This window comes from Amphibalanus amphitrite, unplaced genomic scaffold (genome assembly GCF_019059575.1).
Source record: "Amphibalanus amphitrite isolate SeventyFive unplaced genomic scaffold, NRLGWU_Aamphi_draft 000616F_arrow, whole genome shotgun sequence".
Classification (NCBI taxonomy): Eukaryota; Metazoa; Arthropoda; class Thecostraca; order Balanomorpha; family Balanidae; genus Amphibalanus; species Amphibalanus amphitrite.
In genome coordinates, this window is record NW_024882110.1 from 357,876 (window position 1) to 382,781 (window position 24,906).

At 47.7% G+C, this 24,906-nt stretch overlaps 1 protein-coding gene across 1 annotated transcript in view; it reads right to left on the reverse strand.

Moving 5' to 3' along the window:
* Positions 1–347: 347 nt before the first annotated feature.
* Positions 348–24,906, reverse strand: part of LOC122363329 (probable G-protein coupled receptor No18) — a 28,744-nt gene continuing 4,185 nt past the window's right edge. Inside the window, exon 2 of the mRNA XM_043332458.1 lies at positions 348–2,056. Within this exon, the coding sequence (XP_043188393.1) occupies positions 892–2,031 (1,140 nt within the window). The 5' untranslated portion in view covers positions 2,032–2,056 and the 3' untranslated portion in view covers positions 348–891. The remainder of the gene's footprint in view (positions 2,057–24,906) is intronic.

Below are 24,906 nucleotides of genomic sequence, written 5' to 3' on the forward strand. Positions count from 1 at the left end.
TCACAGAGAGCACAATGCGTCACAGTCACGTTGACAGTCATAAACGAATGTTTCTAGCTCCGGTGTGTGTCTGTTAACACACGACAGCATGCCACTGTACCAGCAAGCTGCCGAGTACGCAGCGGTTAATGTGCGACGCAGTTGTGCTGTGCTCGACGTGCACACCAGCGTACAGGTCTTGCGAGATAAAACGGTAGGTTTTGCACTTTTACATTTCCGGTTATATCTCAGAAACTAATCGATCTACGATGAAGCCATTTTACACGATCATGGCCGGCTTGTTACCCAACAAGTCGATCGCATGTTCAACACTTAAAAGCTTAAGACGACGAAGATATAGCCTGAAGTACACTAAATTTTCTAGGTGCAAAACCTACCGCTAAAACCCGCGAGACCTGTACATAACTGACCGTGAGTGATCTCAGGTACGCTTCTCATTACACTCGCCCGAACACGCCGGCCCTATACGGACAGCTATGTGGTCGGTTCCCTGTACATTCACCTTTCCGAGCAATGCAGGAGTTAATGACACGCACAAGTACACACCTCGGAGACACATGTCCGTCTTTCTCGGGATCGACGTCTCTTTGACACCAACAGCACAGTACATAACAACACTTTCAATGTTTATTTTCACGTATTGGCATTTCATTGGTAGCTAAATTAGCGTGTGTCTTACTTTTGGCGTCGGTCACGGGACCCAGCATGCCTTTCCTGGTCATTTCACCTAACTGATGAATAAACTCATCTAACTCTAGCTATCAGTGTCATTGCACTATAATATTGTATCTCATAGCATCGCCCATGTCTGTCGATCAGTTTTATCGGTTGACGTCTGCCCAGTACTGACAGCAGTCAACTGACATGTGTTTGGGTTACCATCAAACCTCTTCAGCTCATTCGCCGATCACAGCGCAGCAGTCTGCTGAAGGCGGTGCGAAAGTCCTTGTTGTAAATAGTATAGATGATCGGATTGAGGCTGGAGTTGACGTAGCCGAGCCAGGTGACGAAGTCGACCACGCGCTGACTGGGCGGCGCGCAGTTGGTGCAGAACGGCACGATCGCGTACATCAGGAAGAAGGGCAGCCAGCAGACGACAAACACGCCCATGATGACGCCCAGCACGCGCGCCGCCTTGCGCTCCTTGGAGAGCGAGATGCGCTGCTTCTCCTCGATGAACTGGTGGACGCTGATGCCGTTGGCGGGCTTGTCTGCGCGGCTGGACAGCGGCTCGGGCTCCGGAGATGGCTCGGTCTCGTCCTCCTGACTGGCGACCGACTCGAGCTCGGCCAGCGGCCGGGAGCTGGTCCGCTGCGGCGGCGCCGGCACCGCCAGCGTGCCCAGCTTGCGCGTGCGCTCGCGCAGTCGCCGCTTGGTGGCGAAGAAGATCTTGGCGTAGACGACCGACATGATAATGAGCGGGATGAAGAAGCTGCCGCTGGAGGAGTAGACGACGAACAGCCGCTCCTGGGTGAGCGTGCAGGGCGTGTCCTCGGTGAACTGGGCCGGCCAGTCGTTCCAGCCGAGCAGCGGCGGCACGCTGATGACCAGGCTCAGCGCCCACACAGCCGCGATCATCGTGTTCACGCGCCGGATGGTGCGCTTCTGGGCGTAGTTGATGGGGTCGGTGATGGCCCAGTAGCGGTCCAGCGCGATGACGCACAGGTTGAGGATGGAGCTGGTGCAGCAGAGGATGTCGCAGGTGAGCCACATCTGGCACAGGTAGCTGCCCAGCAGCCACTGGTTCAGCAGCCGGTAGGCCACGTTGAGCGGCAGCACGAACAGCGCCACCGTCAGGTCGGCCACCGCCAGCGAGACCACGAAGAAGTTCTGCACGGAGCGCAGCGGCCGGTAGGTGAACACCGAGATGATGACCAGCGAGTTGCCGACGATGGTGACCAGGATGATGGCCAGCAGCAGGGCCGTGGCGGCCACCGTCTCGCCCAGCTCGCGCTCGTCGTCCAGCGGCGCGGCCGAGGCGTTCAGCTCGGGCGCCGTCCGGCCCGTGATGGACGCCTCGCCACCAGACATGACGCCTCGTCTCGGCCGGAGTCACCTGCGAACGGACCGGCGGCGAGCAGCGGGTCAGAGGCGGCGAGAGGCCTGTCAGAGACAGCGAGACAAGGCTTAGAAAAGGTTAGCCGACGGTGAAACCCCGCGCCGGCCAGAAACAGCAGGGATGCGGTCAGAGGCGGTGAGATGGGGAGATAATGGCGGCGTGATGGGGGTTAGAGACAGAAGCTGTCGCCTTATGGGTGGCCCAGTGTGGCCCACAGATGAACAAAGTATACGCACCCCCTGCGACAGATGGTGATCTGATCTGAGGGAGATGACCTAACTGAAACGCCCTGTTAGCTAAAACGCTTATCCGCATTAAGTATGTTTAAGAAGACACTCTAACCTTAGTTAGCTTCTCCAGACAGCTACGTCGCCCATTGTGCTACGAATGATCAGCGAGATACATCGCTCAGAGATCCGGATTTATCCAGCTTCTATGTATTTGCCTCCACAAGCAGATCAAACGTTTTTGTTTCGAAAATGGGGACACAAATAAACCAGTGCATGGCAAACAAGTCGTGAAACATGACACAACTGTTCTTCATTTGCAGTTTTACTTTAATTTCATTGCTGATTGTCTTTATCTAACTACATATAGGTGTAAAAATAGGAGGTACAATGTTATGGATAAAACGCTAATGCAGCATAATGCATCATAGCCATAGCTTGTGGCTGCCGAAGAGGTAAATATATTTGGTGTTGTGTTGATACGGTTCCGCGGATAGCCAAAAAAGCTGCCTGGACCACTGCCAACCAGTCGCCAGCAGCCCGTGACGCCTCATAAAAGGCGATGAAAGGATATGATACTGAGAATATGGGCGGGCCCAGCGAGTAACAAGATTCGACAGAGACTAACATCAAGGCTGGTTACTGAGGACCTGCTGAAAGGCTCGATTCGCGAGACTTTTGGACTGAATAGAATTGCCCTAATAGAATTGCTCCCTTTGCGATTCTTAGAAAAAAAATTAGGTAGTCGCGGTCACGTAGCAATTCTTACCATGGGACGCATTTTTTTGCATGACATAACCCAGAAAAAGAGGGGACCATATCTACCGTTGTGTCTGATTGTGAAAAAACTGATATAAACTATTCGTTTTAATGAAACGGGAAAATATTAAGTCTTCCTGTTCTCATTTTGCTGTATTCAGGCACTTACTAAGACCAGCATTCACATGCATTTTTTCGCAGCTTCTTGATGGTGTTTAACCCGCGCCCGGCTGGGGGTCCTGGATTTCCACGCCCTGCTAGTGGGGGGGGGGGGGGTGTTTGAACACACACACCCCCTTCTAACTCGGCTCCTGGGCCACGTAGCGATACGCGGAAGGCGGCGTTCGAAAGAGCGTCAAAAATAATGAGGAAATCATTTCGGTCAATTTTTTGGTCAGGTCAAAGGTCAGGTCACCATAGGTCATTGAAGGCAAAATTTCGCCGATTTCCAGGTCGAATGTCGACAATTTCCAAGAAGCCAACGCATACCTCGGGAACCAATAGAGCTACAGCGCCGCGGAAAAGCGCATTCGATAGCCCTATTAACGTCCTTTCTGAGTGATTTTCTCAGATTTGACCTAACGTCAACGGTCTTGCCTGCAGGGGGCAAAAACTGCAAAAATAGCCGATTTTTTCGGAAACAGTTTTTCTGCAATAATTTTTGACCCAAGCCTTGTACGAGCTTACTTTTACCGGCATCATGTTCCTCTCGTCAAGACGCATCGAATGAACTATAACTTGACCTTGAAAGGTCAACTTGAAAATTTGACCTCAGGTCAAGGTCATGACCTGACCGGAAAGGGTCATGTTGCATATCAGTCGATCCGTATCGTTGAGCTGAACACATCTAAGGCGTTTTCATCGCTCTAGCATGCCTCTATCAAAAGTTATTTGCGAAAAACTGTTAGATGCCATTCGTGACCTAAGATGACCTCAGGGCATAAACAGGGGTCACGGACACCATTTTCATGTTCAGTGTGTCTAAACCACTTGTAATTCAGTGTTTGGGAGTGTTTATAATGTCTTTCGTCCAAAAGAGGCGCATTTCAATTTTCTCCCATTGACTTATAATTCAGATTCAGATTCAGATTCGTTTATTAGCAATAAGTCCACAGCACGGTGGCTTTTCACCATTGCACGTCAATTGACAAGGGATAGGTATAGCAGGGACAAGCACATCACATGCATTCATATACAGACTATCATATAGACATCCAGACAATGACGCGTAAAACGAGCGTTTCAAGGCGGTTGAGACATGATCACACTTTTTAGGTGTCTTTTAAAATTTGTGATACCGGGATCGAGCCCCAGTTCATTGATGATAGTCACACCGCGGCAACACAGGCGACGTTTACCGGTTTCTGTACGGATACGTGGTAACGTTATTCGACCAGCATTTCTGGTGGCATGGTCATGGTGCATGTTTGATGGACGCCCGATGGTGCTGAGCAGAGCCTCTGGTTGTCCAGTGGTAATCGTCGACTGAACAGTACAGGCAGTGTGGTATATGACAAGCTGCTTGGCATCCATCCACCCTAAGCGTTGAAATACATCCGAGACATGTTCTCGCCTTGTCCTTCCGCTGACCACACGAGCACAGAAGTTTAGAAGCTTCTGAATCCGGTGGAGCTGCGTGCCGTTACACGTACCATACACAGACATACAGTAGCGCACGACAGAAATGACGAGAGCCTGCACTAGACAAGGCAGTACGCTCTTAGGCATTGCGTGTTTCGCGTGATTCAGTGCCATCAACATGCCCGTGCATCTTTTTGCCACCGAGCCAATGTGTTCAGTGAATTTTAAATGCGAATCAAATGTGACACCTAGATTTTTTACAACACTTGTCGCCTGGATCTGAGCTCCGTTGAATTCCAACACGAAAGACTCCATTCCTCTTAGCATTGCAGGAGTTCCCATCACTATCATTTGTGTTTTCGCCTCGTTAAGTTTCATCCTATGTTGACAAAACCAGTGGTATAGTGTTCCAAGAGATTGTTCCATGCGCGCCTTTAACACGTCCATGTCCTGCTTCTTGCCACTCGTCAAAATCTGCACGTCATCGGCGTATTGTACAATGGTAACATCATCCGGCACATGCAGGCCCAGGTCGTTTGAGAAAAGCGTGTAGAGCAAACAGCTTAGTGAACCGCCCTGATAGACTCCAAGTCTGTTTGGTTTGGACGCCGATGTGAGAACTGCGCCGTCAGTGCGACGTATCACAACCTGCTGCGTGTGCCCCTCTAGGTAGTTCTGAAACCATTCTGTATCAATCCCGTATGTGTTCATTTTGTCCAAAAGAATCTGGTGAGGTACAATGTCGAAGCATTTCGACTGATCTAGGAGGGTGAGAACCGATACTTCTCCGTGATCCATGGCCCTTAATACCCTGTCTGTAATGACACTGAGAGCTGTCTCTGTCGAATGGTGTCTACGGTAACCGTGTTGTTGCTCTGACAATAAGTGATGGATCTCTAGGTACTCAACCAGTTGCCTTTGTACGAGTTTTTCGACCAATTTCGATATAGCGGGCAGGATAGAGATCGGGCGGGTGTCAGAAGGAGTCTTGGGGGCTTTCACTTTAGGAATCGGGATAACATGAGCGTGTTTCCATGACGTAGGAAACTGGGCGGTGTGCAGGCATGAATTGACAACATCTAGTAGGACTTCGCTGAAACCCGTGAAATATTTCTGCAGCATGACAATGCTAATTCCATCATCTGTGGTTGTGGCAGACGGTTTCATGGAGAGCAGAGTTGCAATCAAGGTGTCGAGATCGACTGGTCGAACCCTAAACGAGGCGGTCGTCACACGTGGCAGCCGCGTATGTACTGGTTCAGGTGCAGCAGGAACGCTGGCAGCGGTGGTTGGTCCTACTGTGACATAATATCTGTTTAGGGCATCAGGCGTCATGTTGGGTGGTTCGGTCGGAGTTTTCTTCCTTCCAATGACAGGCGTTAAGATGCGCCACAGGCTAGCGCGACTACCTTTGTCGATCTCGCGCTGGTAATACTCGCGAGAATCTTTGCGGACAGCGGCACGGCACTGTGTTGATCTCTCGGTACAAGTCGCGGTCTCCTCCATCTAGTGCGGCGCGGCGCTGTTTCAGCAGGCGCGCAGTGCCAGCCGACGTGGGCGGCCCCCGGTTCGTTCGCAACCGAGAGCGCCGGAGCGGTGCTATTCTATCTAGTGCAGCTAGGAAGATGCGCTTAAACTCGTACCACTTGCGCTCAGGGCCGTAACTGAACCACACAGGAGACCAGTCAGTGTGTCGTAAGGTTTCACTGAATGAGGCAGAGTCGACCCTCCCCAGTGAACGTCGCAGCACGTATTTACTGCCAGTATGCACATTCCCCATTCGACAATCAACCATGACACGGGTAATATCATGGGGACCGCCATAATGACAGCGCGTTACGCCCACTCGCTGCAGCTGTGCCGGTTTACTGATGCCGACAACATCAAGCAGGCTTGAGGCGGGTCGGTAGGTAGGAATAGTCCGGTTGGTGACATGAATACCGTACGTATTCAGCAGCGACAGAAGCTGATGTTCGCCGCCGCGCCCTCCGGTTTTGAGAAGGCACATATTAAAGTCGCCAGCAATAAGGACTGTCGTGTTCGGGTAGTTAACCATCATGTGCTGCAGTTGTTGCTCAAAATCATCAAGATCGGCAATCACCTGCGCGGCAGCGCTCGAGGGGACACGGTAGACGGATGCAATCAACAATTGGTAATGCTTGCTGGTTCGTATTAGAACCCACAATATTTCCAGATTTGAAGTGGGCACGGATCACCTTATGTGATCCGTGAAGTGGGTATACCGGTGTCCGGCGTCGGTACCACCTCACAGCTGATGCTCTCACGCACAAGCACAGCAACGCCGCCGAATCCGCTGGGCTGCCGCGAAGAAGAAGGTCTGTCTTGACGATAAAGTCTGTATCCGGTTACTGTCATTAGCCGGTCTGGAATGCTCGGCCGTAGCCAAGTTTCACACACGACAAAAATGTCAAAGCCGTACACTCCGTGTAGTTCTTGTCTAAGTTCGGGTAGTTTGGGCTTTATCGATTGTATGTTCAGATGTCCTATCAGGAGTTGGCCCGATGGCTGGATCCCCGGTTGTCGCCACCTCACGCCGCCCCTGCAGCCGCGCGCCCTTGACCTCTTCCCACGGCGCGTGCGCCGCGGCGCCGGGCCAGCCGGCCGGTGGGGAGGGGCGGCCGCTCCGGTTAGCGGGGTGACCCCGCCTGCGCGCGCAGCACGCTGGTGACGTGTTATCAGCTGGTCACTGACGTCATAGGGGACGGGGTCAGCTCGCCGATGGAATGTGTCGCCCCAGGGCAGACGCCGGGCCGGCCGCCACGGAGCCGGCGCAGGAGCGGTTACGCTAACTAGCGTGTGGGCGACAGCTAACACCACCAACGACCGTAGCAGATCTCGGTGCATGATGTTTGCAGTGTAATGCAAACGGGTTTCACTCGCACTGCAGTCACTAATCACTCAATCACACAATCACTCGCAATCGCACTTAGCCTTTCACACTGGATAAGGCACGCGGGTGGGCGCGGAAGACAGGAGAGCACCCGAGCACGTGCGGCCGCCGGCGCCGCGCTCAGGGAACTAAAATAATGGGGAGGTCGCAAAATTGACCTGACCTTAGGTCATCGATATCAAAATTCTAAGATAAACATTTTGTACATGCTATTGCTCTTAGCAATCGCTGAAAGTTTCAAAGCGATCGGTCACTCGGTGTAGCTATGACAGACATTGAAACTTTTTATGAGGTGAGGTCACTTAAAGTGACCTAGTGACCTGACCTTGAATGACCTTGGTCTGAAATTTTCACAACATGTGTAGAATTGATGTATGATAAGGTGTACCAAAAACGGCGGCCGTTTTTTGAGATACTCGCGAAAAACCACAAGGCGGGGGTGTTCAAACACCCTCCCCCCCCCCCAGCAGGGCGCGGGTTAACAATAATACACCATTGGATGCTTTGGCTCAGTTCGCATCTGGCACCAGCCTTTTTTATATATTTTTTAGTTAAAAACTGGATATTTTTAACCTGAACCCGACCTAGCCATTAGCCATCAGTTCAATTGACCACAAACTGTCTCGGAAGGCAGAGACAGACGCTATTTTTTTATTCCATGACCGGAATGGGGAAAACATGTATATATGAAACACATTTCTTGTGATTTCCTATAACTTTTGTGAACTAGCATAGCCTAACACTAGCCTCAAGCATGGCGAGCGCAGGATAGGCACAGGATTCGCACTTGTAGCGTTCCTTACAGTTTTACCATGGATGAGATAATAATGGATTGGTGTCTTCGCAGTTTTTGGCGACATTGAGCTCAGGCCTGCCATCTAGCGGGAGAATTGTCGTAAGTAAGGAGCAAGCCGAGTGAACGCCGCTGATTAGCATTGTGACACACGGGAGTGTGGTGTAGTAGCAGGCTTGTTGTGCAATTTTTCAAAAGGTTATGTCTTTATATGTCAGTAAAAGCGAAGAAATTAATAGATTTATGTGCAGGGTCAGTAATAAGATAAGCAGTTCCATGTTATTTCCTCATTAAATCGTGAAACAGGGAGTTATTGGAGACTTCGCCAGCACGTGTCGTTTTCGCTATTTTTCACATGAGTCTTTACTTGGCCTAAATCAAACAAATTGTCCGATCAAAGAACAAAACGAACGTAAGTACTATCTATTAAGTCTAATGAAAAACTTAAACGGAATTGCTAACGTCATTGCCGCTAAATATGTCATTCAAGACGCTCTATGAAAAGGACCCAACCGGTGGTGCGTAGTCGATGAAATTTCAGTAACTCAATGGCTCCAACTCCGATTCCGTTATCCAAATATCGACTCCGACTCCTCCAGGCAGAACTGTCAATTCACACAGACTCCGACTCTGACTCCGACTCTGCAGCCCTGGTAAGTCTGTGGAGTGATGACTTTTCGGTGACGTTCGACTCATACTCGGGCTACAGCTTTTAAAAATCAACCGACTCCGAGTCGGAACAGAACCGCTGGCTCTGACTACAACTTCGCAGTCCTGGCCCAAGATAGCCGCCTAAAACAACTTTTATGTGTGATCTTCTTCGTACATTGTTAATTAATGTTATTTTAAACAAGGGGTGGAAAAGGGAGACGAAGCCCTCGCAAACAAGGATCTCCTGTTGCGAATCAATCAGCTGCTGGAAAAAAGGCATAAACACCACGCATCTCATTTAATCGTTTTCCTAACAGCTCTGCACCAATGTAAGCACTGATCAATGCAGTGCGAGCATCGATGTGACATTTGTGTACCTAGTTTGAGTGTTATCCGCCCAGCCGTTCTTGAGATATGGAAGCGGCACCCCGCACGTGCGCACGTGCAGTAGCATCCCCATAGTGACACATGGAAATGCATTGGCCACTGAGTGCCTAACTATTGACGAAGTTTTACTGTAATTGGCCCAGCCATTGCGGAGTTACTTTATGTGGAACAATTTCGACACCCCTAAGTTGGCACGTGACACGTGCCGTAACATTAACTAAGATGAAGAAAATCGGGCGAAATTCGGAGAAGAAGGAATAAGCCTACCAAATATGTAAGTGACATATTGTTAAACTGCTGTACCATTGTGAGTAAATGACCATATAAAAGGTCGTACAATCCGATGGTACTGGGCGTTTCAATACACACCGTCTTACGCATTTTATTTTCGTTATTACCTAAAGGCTGCTTGACGTTTTTGGCTTTCAAGCATTTAAGACGCTTTTGTCGTCTCAGGTCCAGTGAGATTACCTCCAACTCGTGGGAATATGCACTTCAAGCCAACTAACACACCACACCCACGTGTGTCATAATGCTGAGAGATGGCGTTCACTCGGCTTGCTCCTAACTTACGATAATTCTCTCGCTAGATGGCAGGCCTGATCCCAATGTCGCGGATCCCAATGTTAATTTCCACGAGACACCAATCCAGTGTTATATCATCCATGGTTTTACTAAACGTTTCAAAGTCGCCCACGCTGCGAAACACAGTTCTAGTTGGTAGCAGCAGCAGGAAGGGCATAACTTACCATGCATATTATTTTATGATTGCAAATAGTGCATGAGTTTTTATAAGTACCTATATATCACAATATTTTAACCCATGAGCCGCTGGGGGGGGGGGGAGACATATAGTTGCCCCCTCTACGTTTTGGGGAATATCTCCAAAACCTGAAAAGCCACGATTCACGTGAAACTTGGCATAGCTTCAAATGAATACGTAGGCAATGTTTGAGGAAAGTTTGGTGCTTGTAGCACTTGAGATGACGTCACAGTGACGTCATAAATTTTTGTCGTTTTCCGATATGAACCGTTCCTGATGTCGCTGAGCATGAAACTCAACTGTTAATGAGCTAGACAGCACCTGCTGTCATCCTTAAACATCTAGGTAAGTATGCTTGCAACTAGCTCCTGACCAATAATTATTGGTCAAGATAAGACCAATAATTATTGGCTAATAATGACCAATCATAATTGGTCCTTAATATTCGGTGTCATATATCGGATATATTGTGAGGAAACTGAGAAAAGCAAATCTATAATTTGACTTCTGACATCGTGACGTAATTTCAAATGGAATCGACACCAACACAACCTCAGCTAGGTATTCAGGAACATGTGTGCAAAGTTTCGTTCTATCTCTTCGCGTTGCGACGATATCGTCGAAAAAGTAAGAGGGCAACTATACGAGTATGCCCCCCCCCCCCCCCAGCGGTCGGGGGTAGTCCCAGCGGCCGCCAGGTTAAAAGATTTTCGTTTTTATTCAATGTAGGTCTTAGAACGTACCAAAAGTTATTATATTTCCCATTACAATTCTATTACTATTTTTTTTTAATGTAGTTCTTAGAACGCACCAAGAAAATTCTTCTATTTCCCATTACAATTATATTATTATTCGTTAAATTATATTATTCTTAAACACAAATTCTTAGTAACTTAGGAAAGCCATAAGTTTTCCCATTCAGACCCGGGATGGCACGCTCACAGAACAGGGGCGGCCCCCTGCAGCTGCGATGCCCTCCGCAGATCAATGGGCTCAATACCCTTAATGAAGTGACGCCAGCATGGCTCAGCAATAAAGAAGATGTCACGGTAGAACAGACGCCGCCTGAAGGCAAACGATTGATTGCATTTACCATGAAATACAGAAAAAGACGTACAGCGCAACCACCGAGCAATAATTAACGAAGCTCATTGTCATGATATTAGGAGATAACGTCTTGTCATGAAAGCACGGTCTATAGACAAGAATAGTTTCTAGGTTGTGTCGTAAAGAAAAGCTTCTTTTGTTTGGAGCATGTTTAGGTTGCCACAGAACGGCCACGTGCCATATACGCATACACCGGGCAGGGGATGGTGCCCTGTAACAGACCGTCACCGTTATGCCATCCCTTGTAACACCACTGAAGTCCTCGCTAATAACTGATACTGTGTTATTCCCACTGGTAGTTCTGATCGCATTCGGTGTGCGAGCTAACGACGAGACTCGGTTTTATCTATGGCCAGGATTTCGAGTTGAGAGTCCTCCGTATTGTCAGTAAAACTGTAAAACCACCATGCCGGACAATACCCTTGCAAAGGTATCTGTGCGCCGGGCGTTGAATTGGCGTTCACTGGATAATATTGCCAAATGTTTATTACGTTCAGTGTTTTTCTTTTACTCTGCGGCGTATCAGACGTCTGAAAGCATCGGCTAAGCCGTGTGAGAGGTTTCCTGCTGTTGGTGAGTCCACATAAAATCTTACCGTGTTCCAGAGTCGGTTATGGTATCGTGTTTACAAAGCGTACACTTAACAATTACAAAACGACTCATGCATACATTGCGTAGTATCTTGTCTCCCCTGTAATCAACTAAATAATAAGAGAATGTAATATGAACACCACACGGCAAAACGGTGGATGAAAACACGGCTCCGCTTGCAAACAGCAGACCACCATTGTGCCGTACCAGTGAGCATTACCATTGGTCCGCGGTCCGAATGCGATCCAACCAAAATATGCATTATGTCTGCAATGTACCTATGTTTCAGTAAATTTTAATCATAACTTTATGAGTGAGAAATGAGAATGGGCTGGATGGTAGGATGTTGTGTGTTGCAGCAGGCTCTCAGTACCTATTGGTTTTATTCCTAATAGGTACTCACATATGACATAGGTATATCAAATTTGAGAACACATATGTATGTAGTATGTACCATTCACCATTCAAAAAGCTATAGGAATCAAAACTGGAGGTTGTTCATTCCGAAATCATCCATGACCATCCGTTTAGGAAGGACTACGGAATTCACCTTATCAATAAGCGCAGCATTGGGGGAGCTATTGTGCGTTGTTGTACTCCTCAGACACGTGCTTCGCCCGCAGACCACCTCCCTGACGCGCTGACACGTCGACGTTATGGGCGGCGCTCGCAGTCGCATTAGAACAATGACTTGCTGTGGAAGGGCGCCAGTATGGCACCATCAGCCCTTCCGGCGGGCTGCCGGATGCCGTGCGACACACAAAAAGGCAGCCGTGTGCGACCTTTCAGTCTCTCACAGAGTAAATCATCACACACTGTTTACCACGTCCTTTGCCAGGAGTTGTTATCTTAGAATAAGAAATGTCACTAGCGAGTTTCCAGATCGTCTTATCCGGACATCTAAAAAAGGAAGTGAGCCGTCTGATTCGACCTCCTTGGTAAACTTCATTTTTGGATGCTGACCATTCAAAAAATCGAGGAACTTATCCACATGTGAAATGTCATTGAAAATCAAAAAGCAATCATCCACATACCTCTTGTAGTATGATGGACGAAATTCTGACGGGCACGTACTTAACCATTTTTTCTCATGGAAACAAAGGAAGATGTTAGCAAACGTTGGACCTAAGGGTAGACCCATACCCACACCATCAGTCTGTCTGTACAGTTTACTGTTGAACAGAAAGTAAGAGTTTGACACAGCTAAGTCAAGCATAGCACGGAAAAGCTTTTTAGGGATGCCACCTATGCTGTATTTAGGGCCTTGATCGCAACCACGAAATCAAGAAATCAAGTTTAAGAAACGACGACATGCCGATATTGAGAAGAAATGTACAGAAACTCGGAAAAGCATTTATCAAGTTCTATCTTTTTTCAAGTTTTACTGGCTTATCAACGTCAGTAAAGATGTTCTGGCCACCTTCAAAAGAAAACATGAATCAATCCACGCAAGAAAGCTCGCTCGGCTCGGAATTGAGAACTCGCTTCAACCTTGTGATCCAAACAAGGTCATCTTCAACTTCTCTTCAAAATCCATTCCCTCACGCATCAAGACACTGCTGGCGTTTGGGCTGGATTTCAGACTGCCTGTTTGGAGACTGAGCTTCTACAAATATTTTCTACATTTTGAAACTCTGGCTCAGTCGATCGCTCACCTCCCGCTCGCCGCAAGATTCACCTTTCAAGAAGTCAAACAAAACTTACGATCAGTAGCCTTTCGATTTTACAATGGTTTTAGACCTTCCAAAGAGTTTTCTCCCATTTTCTCCAAGTCAGATGTAGTGTTATTGAAGAGGTTTGCCTCTGACCAATCAATTGTTGTAACTCGTCCTGATAAAGGTAAGGGCGTAGTTATCGTAGATCGAGACCAATATGTTGATAAAGTCGAGACAATTCTGGCAGACCGTTCTAAGTTCTCTATTGTAACTGAACCTCTTCACAAGCTTTTGCTCAAAGTGGAAGATAAAGTAAACAGACTATTAATTAAACAAACTTAACCCGCGCCCTGCTGGGGGGGGGGGTGTTTGAACACCCCCCTTGTGGTTTTTCGCAAATATCTCAAAAACGGCGGCGCGGAGCGCCGCCGTTTTTGGTACACCTTATCATACATCAATTCTACACATGTTGTGAAAATTTCAGACCAAGGTCATTCAAGGTCAGGTCACCAGGTCACTTGAAGTGACCTCACCTCATAAAAAGTTTCAATGTCTGTCATAGCTACACCGAGTGACCGATCGCTTTGAAACTTTCAGTGATTGCTAAGAGCAATAGTATGTACAAAATGTATATCTCAGAATTTTGATATCGATGACCTAAGGTCAGGTCAATTTTGCGACCTCCCCATTATAAGTCAATGGGAGAAAATTGAAATGCGCCTCTTTTGGACGAAAGACATTATAAACACTCCCAAACACTGAATTACAAGTGTTTTAGACACAATGAACATGAAAATGGTGTCCGTGACCCCTGTTTATGCCCTGAGGTCATCTTAGGTCACGAATGGTATCTAACAGTTTTTCGCAAATAACTTTTGATAGAGGCATGCTAGAGCGATGAAAACGCCTTAGATGTGTTCAGCTCGACGATACGGATCGACTGATATGCAACATGACCCTTTCCGGTCAGGTCATGACCTTGACCTGAGGTCAAATTTTCAAGTTGATCTTTCAAGGTCAAGTTATAGTTCATTCGATGCGTCTTGACGAGAGGAACACGATGCCGGTAAAAGTAAGATCGTACAAGGCTTGGGTCAAAAGTTATTGCAGAAAAACTGTTCCCGAAAAAATCGGCTATTTTTGCAGTTTTTGCCCCCTGCAGGCAAAACCGTTGACGTTAGGTCAAATCTGAGAAAATTGCTCAGAAAGGGCGTTAATAGGGCTATCGAATGCGCTTTTCCGCGGCGCTGTAGCTCTATTGGTTCCCGAGTTATGCGTTGGCTTCTTGGAAATTGTCGACATTCGACCTGGAAATCGGCGAAATTTTGCATTCAATGACCTCTGGTGACCTGACCTTTGACCTGACCAAAAAATTGACCGAAGTGATTTCGTCATTATTTTTGACGCTCTTTCGAACGCCGCCTTCCGCGTATCGCTACGTGGCCCAGGAGCCGAGTTAGAAGGGGGGGTGTTCAAACACCCCCCCCCCCCCAGCAGGGCGTGGAAATCCAGGACCCCCAGCAGGGCGCGGGTTAAAAAAGATGCAATCATTTCAGAAGAAACGTACAGTAGACTACATGTATCTGGATCAGCGCCTGGTGTTCTTTATGGTCTTCCCAAAGTCCATAAGCCAAACCTGCCTTTTCGTCCCATATTTAGAGCGTGTGGAACCGCCACATACTCTCTGGCGAAGTTTCTCGTCCCACTTTTGGCACCTATCACTGAAAACGAGTACACTGTAAAGAACAGTCATGAATTCGCTCGAAACATAAATGATATGAAGCTGTCCAGTAGCATGATAATGGCAAGTTTTGATGTTGAAAGTCTAACTATTTACAAGCATACCCGTCCAGGAGACCATAGATATAGCTGTCAATTCCTTGATGAGTGGTTGCGATAGCATAGGTGGCATCCCTAAAAAGCTTTTCCGTGCTATGCTTGACTTAGCTGTGTCAAACTCTTACTTTCTGTTCAACAGTAAACTGTACAGACAGACTGATGGTGTGGGTATGGGTCTACCCTTAGGTCCAACGTTTGCTAACATCTTCCTTTGTTTCCATGAGAAAAAATGGTTAAGTACGTGCCCGTCAGAATTTCGTCCATCATACTACAAGAGGTATGTGGATGATTGCTTTTTGATTTTCAATGACATTTCACATGTGGATAAGTTCCTCGATTTTTTGAATGGTCAGCATCCAAAAATGAAGTTTACCAAGGAGGTCGAATCAGACGGCTCACTTCGTTTTTTAAGAAATGTCATGTTGGGAAGTACAACATGGCAAAATTGGACACCGTACAGCAGTTGTCAACACTGCATAAATACTACCAGCATAACGTACGTTCCGTTCATTTTGACGTTTTTTTGTCCTTTCAAAAGCGAACAACTCATAAATCTATTCTTTGGAACACAGTTTATGTATGTGTAAGTACAATAGTTACAATATTTCAGGCCATCTTTTTCCTCATTGCATTCCCTGGACTTTTGTTTGAACCCTTCGCTCGCACAGCCGTGAGCATATCGTTCACAAGCAAATCGATTACGAAGACATGGATGATTGCGAAAGTAGAATCAACCTAAAAAAAAGCATAATATTACTGTAAGAAAAACGAAACCCTGGTGTCCTTCAGAGGGGCGTGGGCGTGGCTCTGGCGTCGGTGAGGAGGCGTGGATGTGACGCTGGTGTCAGTCAGATGTTGTGACGTTGAGATATCAGTATAAGAAAGGATCGTCATTTCCGTCCACTGTCCCCTCGCCTAACTGCGGCGGACGCGGCCGGCCATGATAACCACGGCTGTCCAGGCACTCAGCGATGCCCACGTCACCAGGTCAGTGGCGCGTGCAGCGCGGCTCGCTGCTACTGCATATCGCTTTTGAGGGAATAGCCATGGCGAGTATATGAGCGGAAAAGAGAGAGAGAGAGAAAGAGAGAGAGAGAGAGAGAGAGAGAAGAGAGAGAGAGAGAGAGAGAGAGAGAGAGAGAGAGAGAGAGAGAGAGAGAGAGAGAGAGAGAGAGAGAAAGAGAGTGACAGGGAGAGAGGGAGGAAGGGAGGGAGGGAGAGAAAGATAGGAAGAGCTAGGCAGACATACGGACATGGATAAATTTCATACCTGGCATGTGCAAATGGCATATGCATGCACAGTGCACACATACCAATATAATGCATCGAAAACCATTATTCATAGATAACATGAATTATTATTATTATTATATTATTATATAGAATTATGCATTATTATATCTAAGGAAAGTCATGTTCAGCATGACGAATATTTGGACCCAGCGTTTTTATCAAAGCATCATTATGTGTTCTGCCAGCGAGCCAGGTGTTATGTGGGCATCAATGTCCGGATATTGCCACCGGAGCCGGAGCCTGTTTGAGCCATCAGCTTTTTTATATAATAAAGCCTGAGGGATTCCTTACAAATATATTGGGATTCGGTGTTGGCATATTACATAAGCCAACCTAAATCGGGCAGTAATCTATGTGTAGTCGACTACAGAATGATGTTCCACTCCTTAGAAGCTATCAGTTGACCGGAGCGCTAAGTTGTGCCGTTTATTACGCAATTAAGCGTGTCGATTGTGAGCATTCGGACAAAGCTATAATTTGTGAACTCAGCCCGTGTGATGCGGCACAGCCTGCCACTCCAGGCAAATAATTACCTGTGAAAAGTGGAACATCATTCTGTAGTCGACTATACCTATTCTCATCAACGTGCAGAAGCTGTTAAAAGGAAGCGAGAATTTCTAGACGACGAGCCGCGCATGCCTACGTCTGTAATAAGTAGAAAGTATTTATATCGAGTAGGTATTTATAGAGGCAAGCATTTGCTTGGCCATAGCCATGCGCATTCGTAAATACCAACGCTAAAGTCTCTGTCACAGTCACACAAACTGCGGCGTCTCGCCCTGGGCAGCGTCTCTAAGTTATCTATTAGCGGACATCGGCCGCTAGTAGATTAGGTGGTATGACGCCATGACAGGAGCTATCACGCGCTGTCCAGCGGGCGCTCCGCGGTGCCGCGGTGCCGGCCGTGTAGTAATATCACGCCGGAGCCGGCGCCGGCGCGCCGCGGGCAGTCCGCCGCGGCTCAGATGAGGTATGCTGAATGCGGATGGATGCCGCGGCGCACGGACGAGCGATGGACGAGCGGGCCGGCTGTCGCTGGCTATGACGCCGGGAGGTGAGGCGGGAAATGGGCCGCCTCGCCCCCCCCCCCCCCCATCCCCCGGAACATGATGGAGTGGGCCGAGCGGCCACCAAATGCCACCCGCGCGACTGAGCCGCCACCGCCGCCGCACTGACCCATATAGGAACGTGTCGTGATTGAGAGACGTCTTCCATGGAACACTTCCCAATTCTGCAGTGCTGCCGACATGAGATACCAGTGGTGTCTCGTGTTTTTAAATGAGAACCTCATTTACGACTGCCAGATCTGTTTTTACGGCATCGTTGTGTGGACATCGTTACGACGTTGTTGAGCCGGACGCCGCAGAATCCAGACGGAATAACGTCCCAGTTGCTAGGAATGTGCCATCCAGTCTTGAGAAAGCATGAGAAATAGGCGAAGTAGAGCATACCATCCTTTTTCATAAACTTCGTCTTCTTATTATCAAATTACAATTATACTTATATGTTTATGCTAAGGAACAAGGATATAGATGCATGCTTTTTGAAAACCTCTACATGGGAAAAGGAGCATCGACAATTTTGCCTCAAGAAAAACGCACACCAAAAGTAAGATTCTGGGAAAAACAGACGCTTTTCCTTACCCCCTAAAATCTCTTTGAAGTACGATTCGATAAAATTATTACATCAACTGAAAGGCAGTGCAATGCTATTTTGTTTGCTGCTACTTTTAATCACTTTCACTAATGAAGCCTTACAAAGAAACGCGTAAGACCAAGACACTTTATACTTCGAGGCGAAATATATTGTGACAGCCGACTGGAAAATTAGAAGAACAAAAACTTTGTAATTTGTATAAAGCACCAGTAGCACCACTATCAAGTGCAGTTATGTGCCTGGTGTAGACATTTCATTTTAATGAAGGGAAGCAACGTAATATTTACAACGCAAAGAGTTGTCGATAGCGAATGCACAGAACAGCTGGGAGGACAAGAGTTTTGGACTGCCTTAGTTTGAGCATGAGAAGGTCAGGAGTGAGGCAATCGACGCCTGACAGGCTGTCCAGGTTTTAGACGGCGCTCAATAAGAAACTGGGACGTGACATCCAGCTGATAGGGGACGCAGCAGGACGGAACAACCGCACAAACGCCGCCGCCGCAGCCCGTAACTGGCTGCGATGCGCTTCGGGGAGCACCCCTTTTCTCAGCTGGATATGAATACATGGCCCGCGCATTACTCGGACTTCACACCCTATAGAGCGAACCAGATGCACCCTAGGGTGTGTAGGGTGTGGACGTTAGCAGAAGTGCACCAGATGAAAAGGGAAATCAGCAATGATCTGAAAGTGTTTGTTAAGTGCTCGATTTGGGGCATGTGACCGGAATCTGCTGGTGGCGTAAGTGACGCAACGCGCGTCTTTGTACCCGGAGAGTTTGGTAACCTCATGGAAATTGTGCAGTGTGGACGGCAGTCGGCACCGAGCACGCAATTGAGTACTACACCACAAAATAGCATCGTTTGGTGTGACTTTGGTCTTCCAAATCCGTTTTTTCGGGAACTCTCGGTACCTATTTTTTATACACATATCACAGATAACAGTAGTACCTACTACTGTTATCTGTGCACATATTTATTGAATCCAGAAAAGATTCTATCTGAGACAGTCAAACGATTATCAGCTGCATTCTGTTAGATCAAGATCAGCTTGCCTGTTACGTGAGATTATTGATGCCGAGCTATCAATTGATGCCACAGTGATCGCATCTATCGTTTATCTATGTAGCTAGACGCTTTATGAGCTCGCTATCGGCATGCCAACGTTGTACTCTATGGGACACAATGCTCCTTTAAATCAGGAATGCCAATAAACTAATGGTATTGCCAGACGGGATAAAAATAGTTTGGTCCTCCATTCATTAGTAGTGAGAAGGACTTATGTTTAGTTTTATATTATGCTAGGTAGTGAAGTGAATAGGTATATGTACAACAGTTACAAAACATCATTTCGATCATTGCATGTTACAATACTGAGTTTGGACCGTTCGTTTCGTTCAACAGCAACTGTTAATCAGTAATAAAATGTTTTCAGCCATCCTAGACAGAGCATCGATCTAAGGGGTAGCCGTGACCTCAGTTCTAATAGACGATGTCACAATGCTAGTTGCCCTGTAAACTGCTAATCTGGGATGAGTGTTGCAGTATCCACCCCCGAATCGCGCAGGTACATACTACCACCGTCTGATTCCAGCAGTGCTAAAACTGGCAACGATAAAAGCTGCCTAGTTCTAAAGGCCATAGATACCAACAACTCAACAATTTCACCAGCATGAGCTGGAGAGGATACCATTGATTCAAAATGAAAAGATAATTGATGAACATGAACCATTTACCCATATGCGTATTGCGTAATAAAATATCCGCAGTCGCATCACCAATCAGTCGGCGCACACAAATCGTGCGCTAAGTAGAACAACATTGACGCCCGTGCCATTCACCGTGTAGTGCACCGTCTGTCGATGCGCCAGGCTTTGCCTAGCACCGGACGTGCCACGCGCCGTTCGTGTTTTTCCGTGTCGTCGGGCCTGTGGTCTGGCCAGGGAAATGACGACTGGCACGAGGGTGCGAAACACACACACTCACATCGCAACGCGCCAACGACGCCGCGTGCAATCAAAACATGTTTTGGCCTCAGGCGTTGGCCGTTTCGACGGAAGCGGTCGCGGTCGCCACCGATGGTCTGTGCGACGCTAAAGCGGTCCGAGGGCAGTGCGACCGAGCGCGTCCGGTTTCAGTACTGAATGAGCACTCCTCACACTCTTGCCCTCCTCGTGTCCCCATGTCCGTGTCCGCTCGTGTCCCTGCCTGTGTCCGCCGTGTCCGCTCGTGTCCGGCTCTGTTTGTGCTTGTGTCCCTGTTTGGGTGTTCTCGTGTTTCCCGGCAATGCCTGCAACTACGTAGAAGGTACTATCGAACACCAAATGATAAGAGCAATGAAACATCGACATCGAAAAACAAAAACGATAACTGAAATACTCCGACGAACAACATGAAGCTGATGCTCGTCGTACGATGCTTGACATTCATGACTTATGATGGAATGTAATTCCTTTCACGCGGTACCCTTTGTTCGTGACCGGAACTATTACAGCTTTCCACGCGAACAGACGATAGCGTCACTTTCCATATGTTTGCGGTGTATTTCCCGATGTTTAACGCCTCACATCATCGACTGATTGCCGCTCAAGTGCATAATCGGCAAAAAAAGGTTCAACTACCTGCTAACGGACTAGCAAGCTATGTTGCCATGGCCTCGCAAACTGCGGCTGATTTAATAAAAGGGTGTAAATTACGACTGACGCAATTCTCCACAGCTTTTGCCGCATTTCACGCCCAAATCGTTTCAAAGAGGAATTGCGCGTCCAACGATATAATAATAAATGTCACTTATTATGATATTAGTAGTCGACGATGTACTCAAATGCCTACAGTCCAAAACAAACAAAAACATAGATAACAAATGGCACATGATAAGCCCCTCGATCCTAACAAAGCCGCTCATTTCTAGAGGGTGTAGTTTCTAAAGGCGTAAAATGCACCTTGATGTACATAAAATACCACTGAGCCTTATGAACTCGGCAGCTGAATGCGTAATGTCGAGCATCTAGCGCTTTTTTTAAGAATAGGTGCAACTGCAATGAGAAGGCATGACAAAGCAGGATAACAGTCCATTCACACACCTGCCATGGCAGGCCATTCAGAGAGAAAAATTTCACTTATGACTATTTATAGCCCAATAAGATAATGTCTACGGAAAAGGGAAGCTGCAGACTCCAACAATCAACAAATATCCTTGGTAATAATCACTTAGATGCATGTAACGGAGAGTTGGATGGTTTTGCCGTCGTGGTACATTGGCTGTCTTTACCTGTGCGATACCCAACGAAAGTGGACTAAAGGTATTATTTCACTTCTAACCTTAAGTTTTGAACTACCTTATCGGGGATTGTTAGCCGTGGCAGAACATTACTTAAACTTATAAGAGCGCCTTATCGATACATCAGTAGTGGTGTTTGAAGCTGATTGGTTGCTCGTCTATTTGCGTTCAGTTCTTTAATCGTAAAATATAGAAAATGATTCCACAATTGCTAGTGCGGGCTTGATTTATATCATAGTTACAAAATAATCTCTGGGAGGCGGAATATTCTCTTCAACTATTTATCGGATGATTTTGTGGAGTTATTTCTATTATCAAACTATGTTAGTAGGGGAAGTTGGGGCAATGCCGGAGTTGGGGCAAAGCCGAAATTCGAGATATTTCGAAAACCGTAAGACATGGATGCCACCTGTCAGTGATGCTCTGAAGCTTAAGTGACTACAATTATCGCATGTTTGTTACGAGTCGTCATTCGGAATACTTCGACTGTGAGGGCGCCAAGAGCGTTTTCAAGGTACGTTTCCCTTGAACTACATGCGCCTTTGAAGCTGCATTTTTTACTCATTATGCTACCGTTTGTCTGGCCAATTCGGTCAAGTAATCTTTAGCATGTCTTTGCATAAGTGTGCTGCCTATTTGAAATTTATACAGCACGTTGAAAAGTTATGGGCCTGCAAATGAAAGTATGGCTGGCTGGGGTAATGCCGAAAACGTGCGATTACGCACGTGTTAAAAGCACGCTACGTGGACTTTACTGCTGTAGAATAGCAACGCGTATTTTTAGTCACATAAATTACACTTTCAACCGACACAACGGCCTGTTACCTATAAGGAATGATTTACCTGGCATTTTCTTATTATATCACACAATTATAACTTCCAGTGTGCATCGCGTCCTCAAGCTCTTGAAACGTGTGTCAGCTTTGATGAATTCTGGATAAAGTTTGAGATAAAATGGCAAAACATCAATGTCGGCATTCCCCGTAGATCATTTCTCCCATTTTCGGCTTTCCCCGCAGTCCGGGGCAACGCCGAAAAAGTCACTTCTTTGATATTTTTAGTTTGTGCGCTTAACGGTATGCGAATTCATCAAATGCGCCTGGTATGTTTGAAAGGCAAAAGACTGGCCTCTCGAATGACGCCAACAAGAATAGCGTATGTTGTCTACCTTGCGTGCTACGGGCGTCAGAAAAAAAGTCTTCGGCGTTCCCCCAACTTCCCCTAATTAGAAGTGCCTACATGATTTAGGTCATTCACTAATTATGAGGTGCCGGAGTGAATATGCACATGTTATATGCCGCGTGATTCAAAAATGCAAGAACGGCAATTTGGAGCAGCAGGGGTGAGGGCCGAGGGGGGAGCCGTAGAGGAACGAAGGAAAGTGGATTTATTGATATGGAGTGGAGTGAAGCAATTGTAGAAGCGTAATTGTTGAGTTCATGGCGGATTTCGTATTGAGTTGAAATCGATAAACGCTTTACTTTTATTCGATCTCTTTCTAGTACAATACAAGCTATTTCGGCTCGCTTCAAAATGGACACAAATACTTTCGATTTGAGGATCATCCCAGAATTCGATGGAAGACATCCAGTGCTCGAGTGGCTGGAAAAAGTGGAACTCACCTGCAGACTGAGGTCAGTGACAGAGTTGGAAAACGTTATTCCGCTTCGTCTAACTGGTGGCGCATTTAACGTTTACCAGCAGCTCAGTGAAGAGGACAAGGCCGATGCAAGTCGGATAAAAGAGGCGCTGCGAACGGCATTCGCAGCTGACAAGTTCACGGCTTATGACCAGTTCATCTCCAGGAGACTCCGTGCTGGTGAGTCCGTCGATGTCTATCTTTCTGAGCTTAAACGGCTAGCTCTGTTGTTCGGAGGAATCCCTGATACTGGTCTGATATGTGCCTTTGTGGCCGGTCTGCCGGACTCTGTGCGTCAGACTATGAGAGCTGGGACCCGTATCGAGTCGCTAACCCTGAGTGAAGTGCTCGGCCGTGCGCGGGCACTGCTGGCGGACGACTGCGACACCGCCGCGGCGGTTCAGACTCGTCAGACTTGGCGTGGTGCTACTAGCGACAAGCGCCAGCGTGGGGAGACTCGTGGGCCAGTGAAGTGCTACCGATGTGGAGAAGAGGGGCATATCGCACGCCTCTGCCGACAGGTAGTCTGCTTCCGGTGTCAGAAGTCGGGTCACACGATGGCTCACTGTCCGGAAAACAGGCAGGGAGGGGAGACGTCAGCGCCAGCCTCCTCTCCGCGCTAAGCGGCGCCCTCCCTACAAGACAATTAGAGGTCAATGGCACCAGCGGCTTGGCGCTGGTCGACTCTGGATGTTCCCGCAGTATTGTTGATCAGTCCTTCTGTCCCGGCTGGACCAAGAGAAGAATCAATGTGAGAACTGTAAGCGGCGAACGGTACCAATGTGACGGCAGTGGACCTATTCGAGTGTGTCTTCCGAACGGTGCTGCTGCTGATCTTGATGTCCTAGTGGTGATGGAGAAGCCATTGGGTTTTGATCTTGTGCTTGGCATGGACGGCATTGAGGCATTGGGAGGAGTTACGCTGGTAAACTCCAGTCAAGTGCAGTTCGGAGGTGAGCTCAACTGTGCTGCCGTTCAACTGACAAAACCAGAACCGACAGAACCAGAGCTGACAGAATCGGAACCGTTGAAACAAGGAGTGATGAACCCGGAACAGACAAACATGGAAACTGGTCTGAGTGGGAATGAGAGCCGTGTGAAAGTGCATGTTGATGAGGCAGATTTTCAAGCAAGTTACGATGAAAAGGATAAGAAGTGGACTATGAGCTGGAAGTGGGCGGATGGCTCGGCACCTGAGGCGCTGAGGGACACCGTGTCGGAGTATAAAATACCGCCAGAGAGCCGTGAGGAATATGAAGAGGAGCTGAAACAGTGGGTGGAAAACGGTTGGCTCGAGCCGTACGATGAAGAGAAACAGGGGCCGCCGAAGGGAACAATTCCTCTCATGGCGGTGCTGAATCGGAACAAGGAGAAGGTGAGACCAGTTCTAGACTTCAGACAGCTGAATTCGTTCGTTGATGCGCATACCGCAGACGCAGACGTGTGCGCCGAGAAACTGCGCGAGTGGAGGAAAAGGGCACTGATGGAGCCATGATCGACCTCCGAAAAGCATACTTGCAAGTGCACGTAGACGAGTCACTTTGGCCCTATCAAACAGTTGTCTTCCATGGCAGACGGTATAGTCTTACGCGTCTTGGCTTTGGTTTGAGCGTCGGGCCTCTGGTGCTGAAGAAGGTGTTGGCCACTATCCTGAGCTGGGACGCAGACATCAGACGCGCTACTTCAGCATACATCGACGACATCTTTGTCGATGAGAG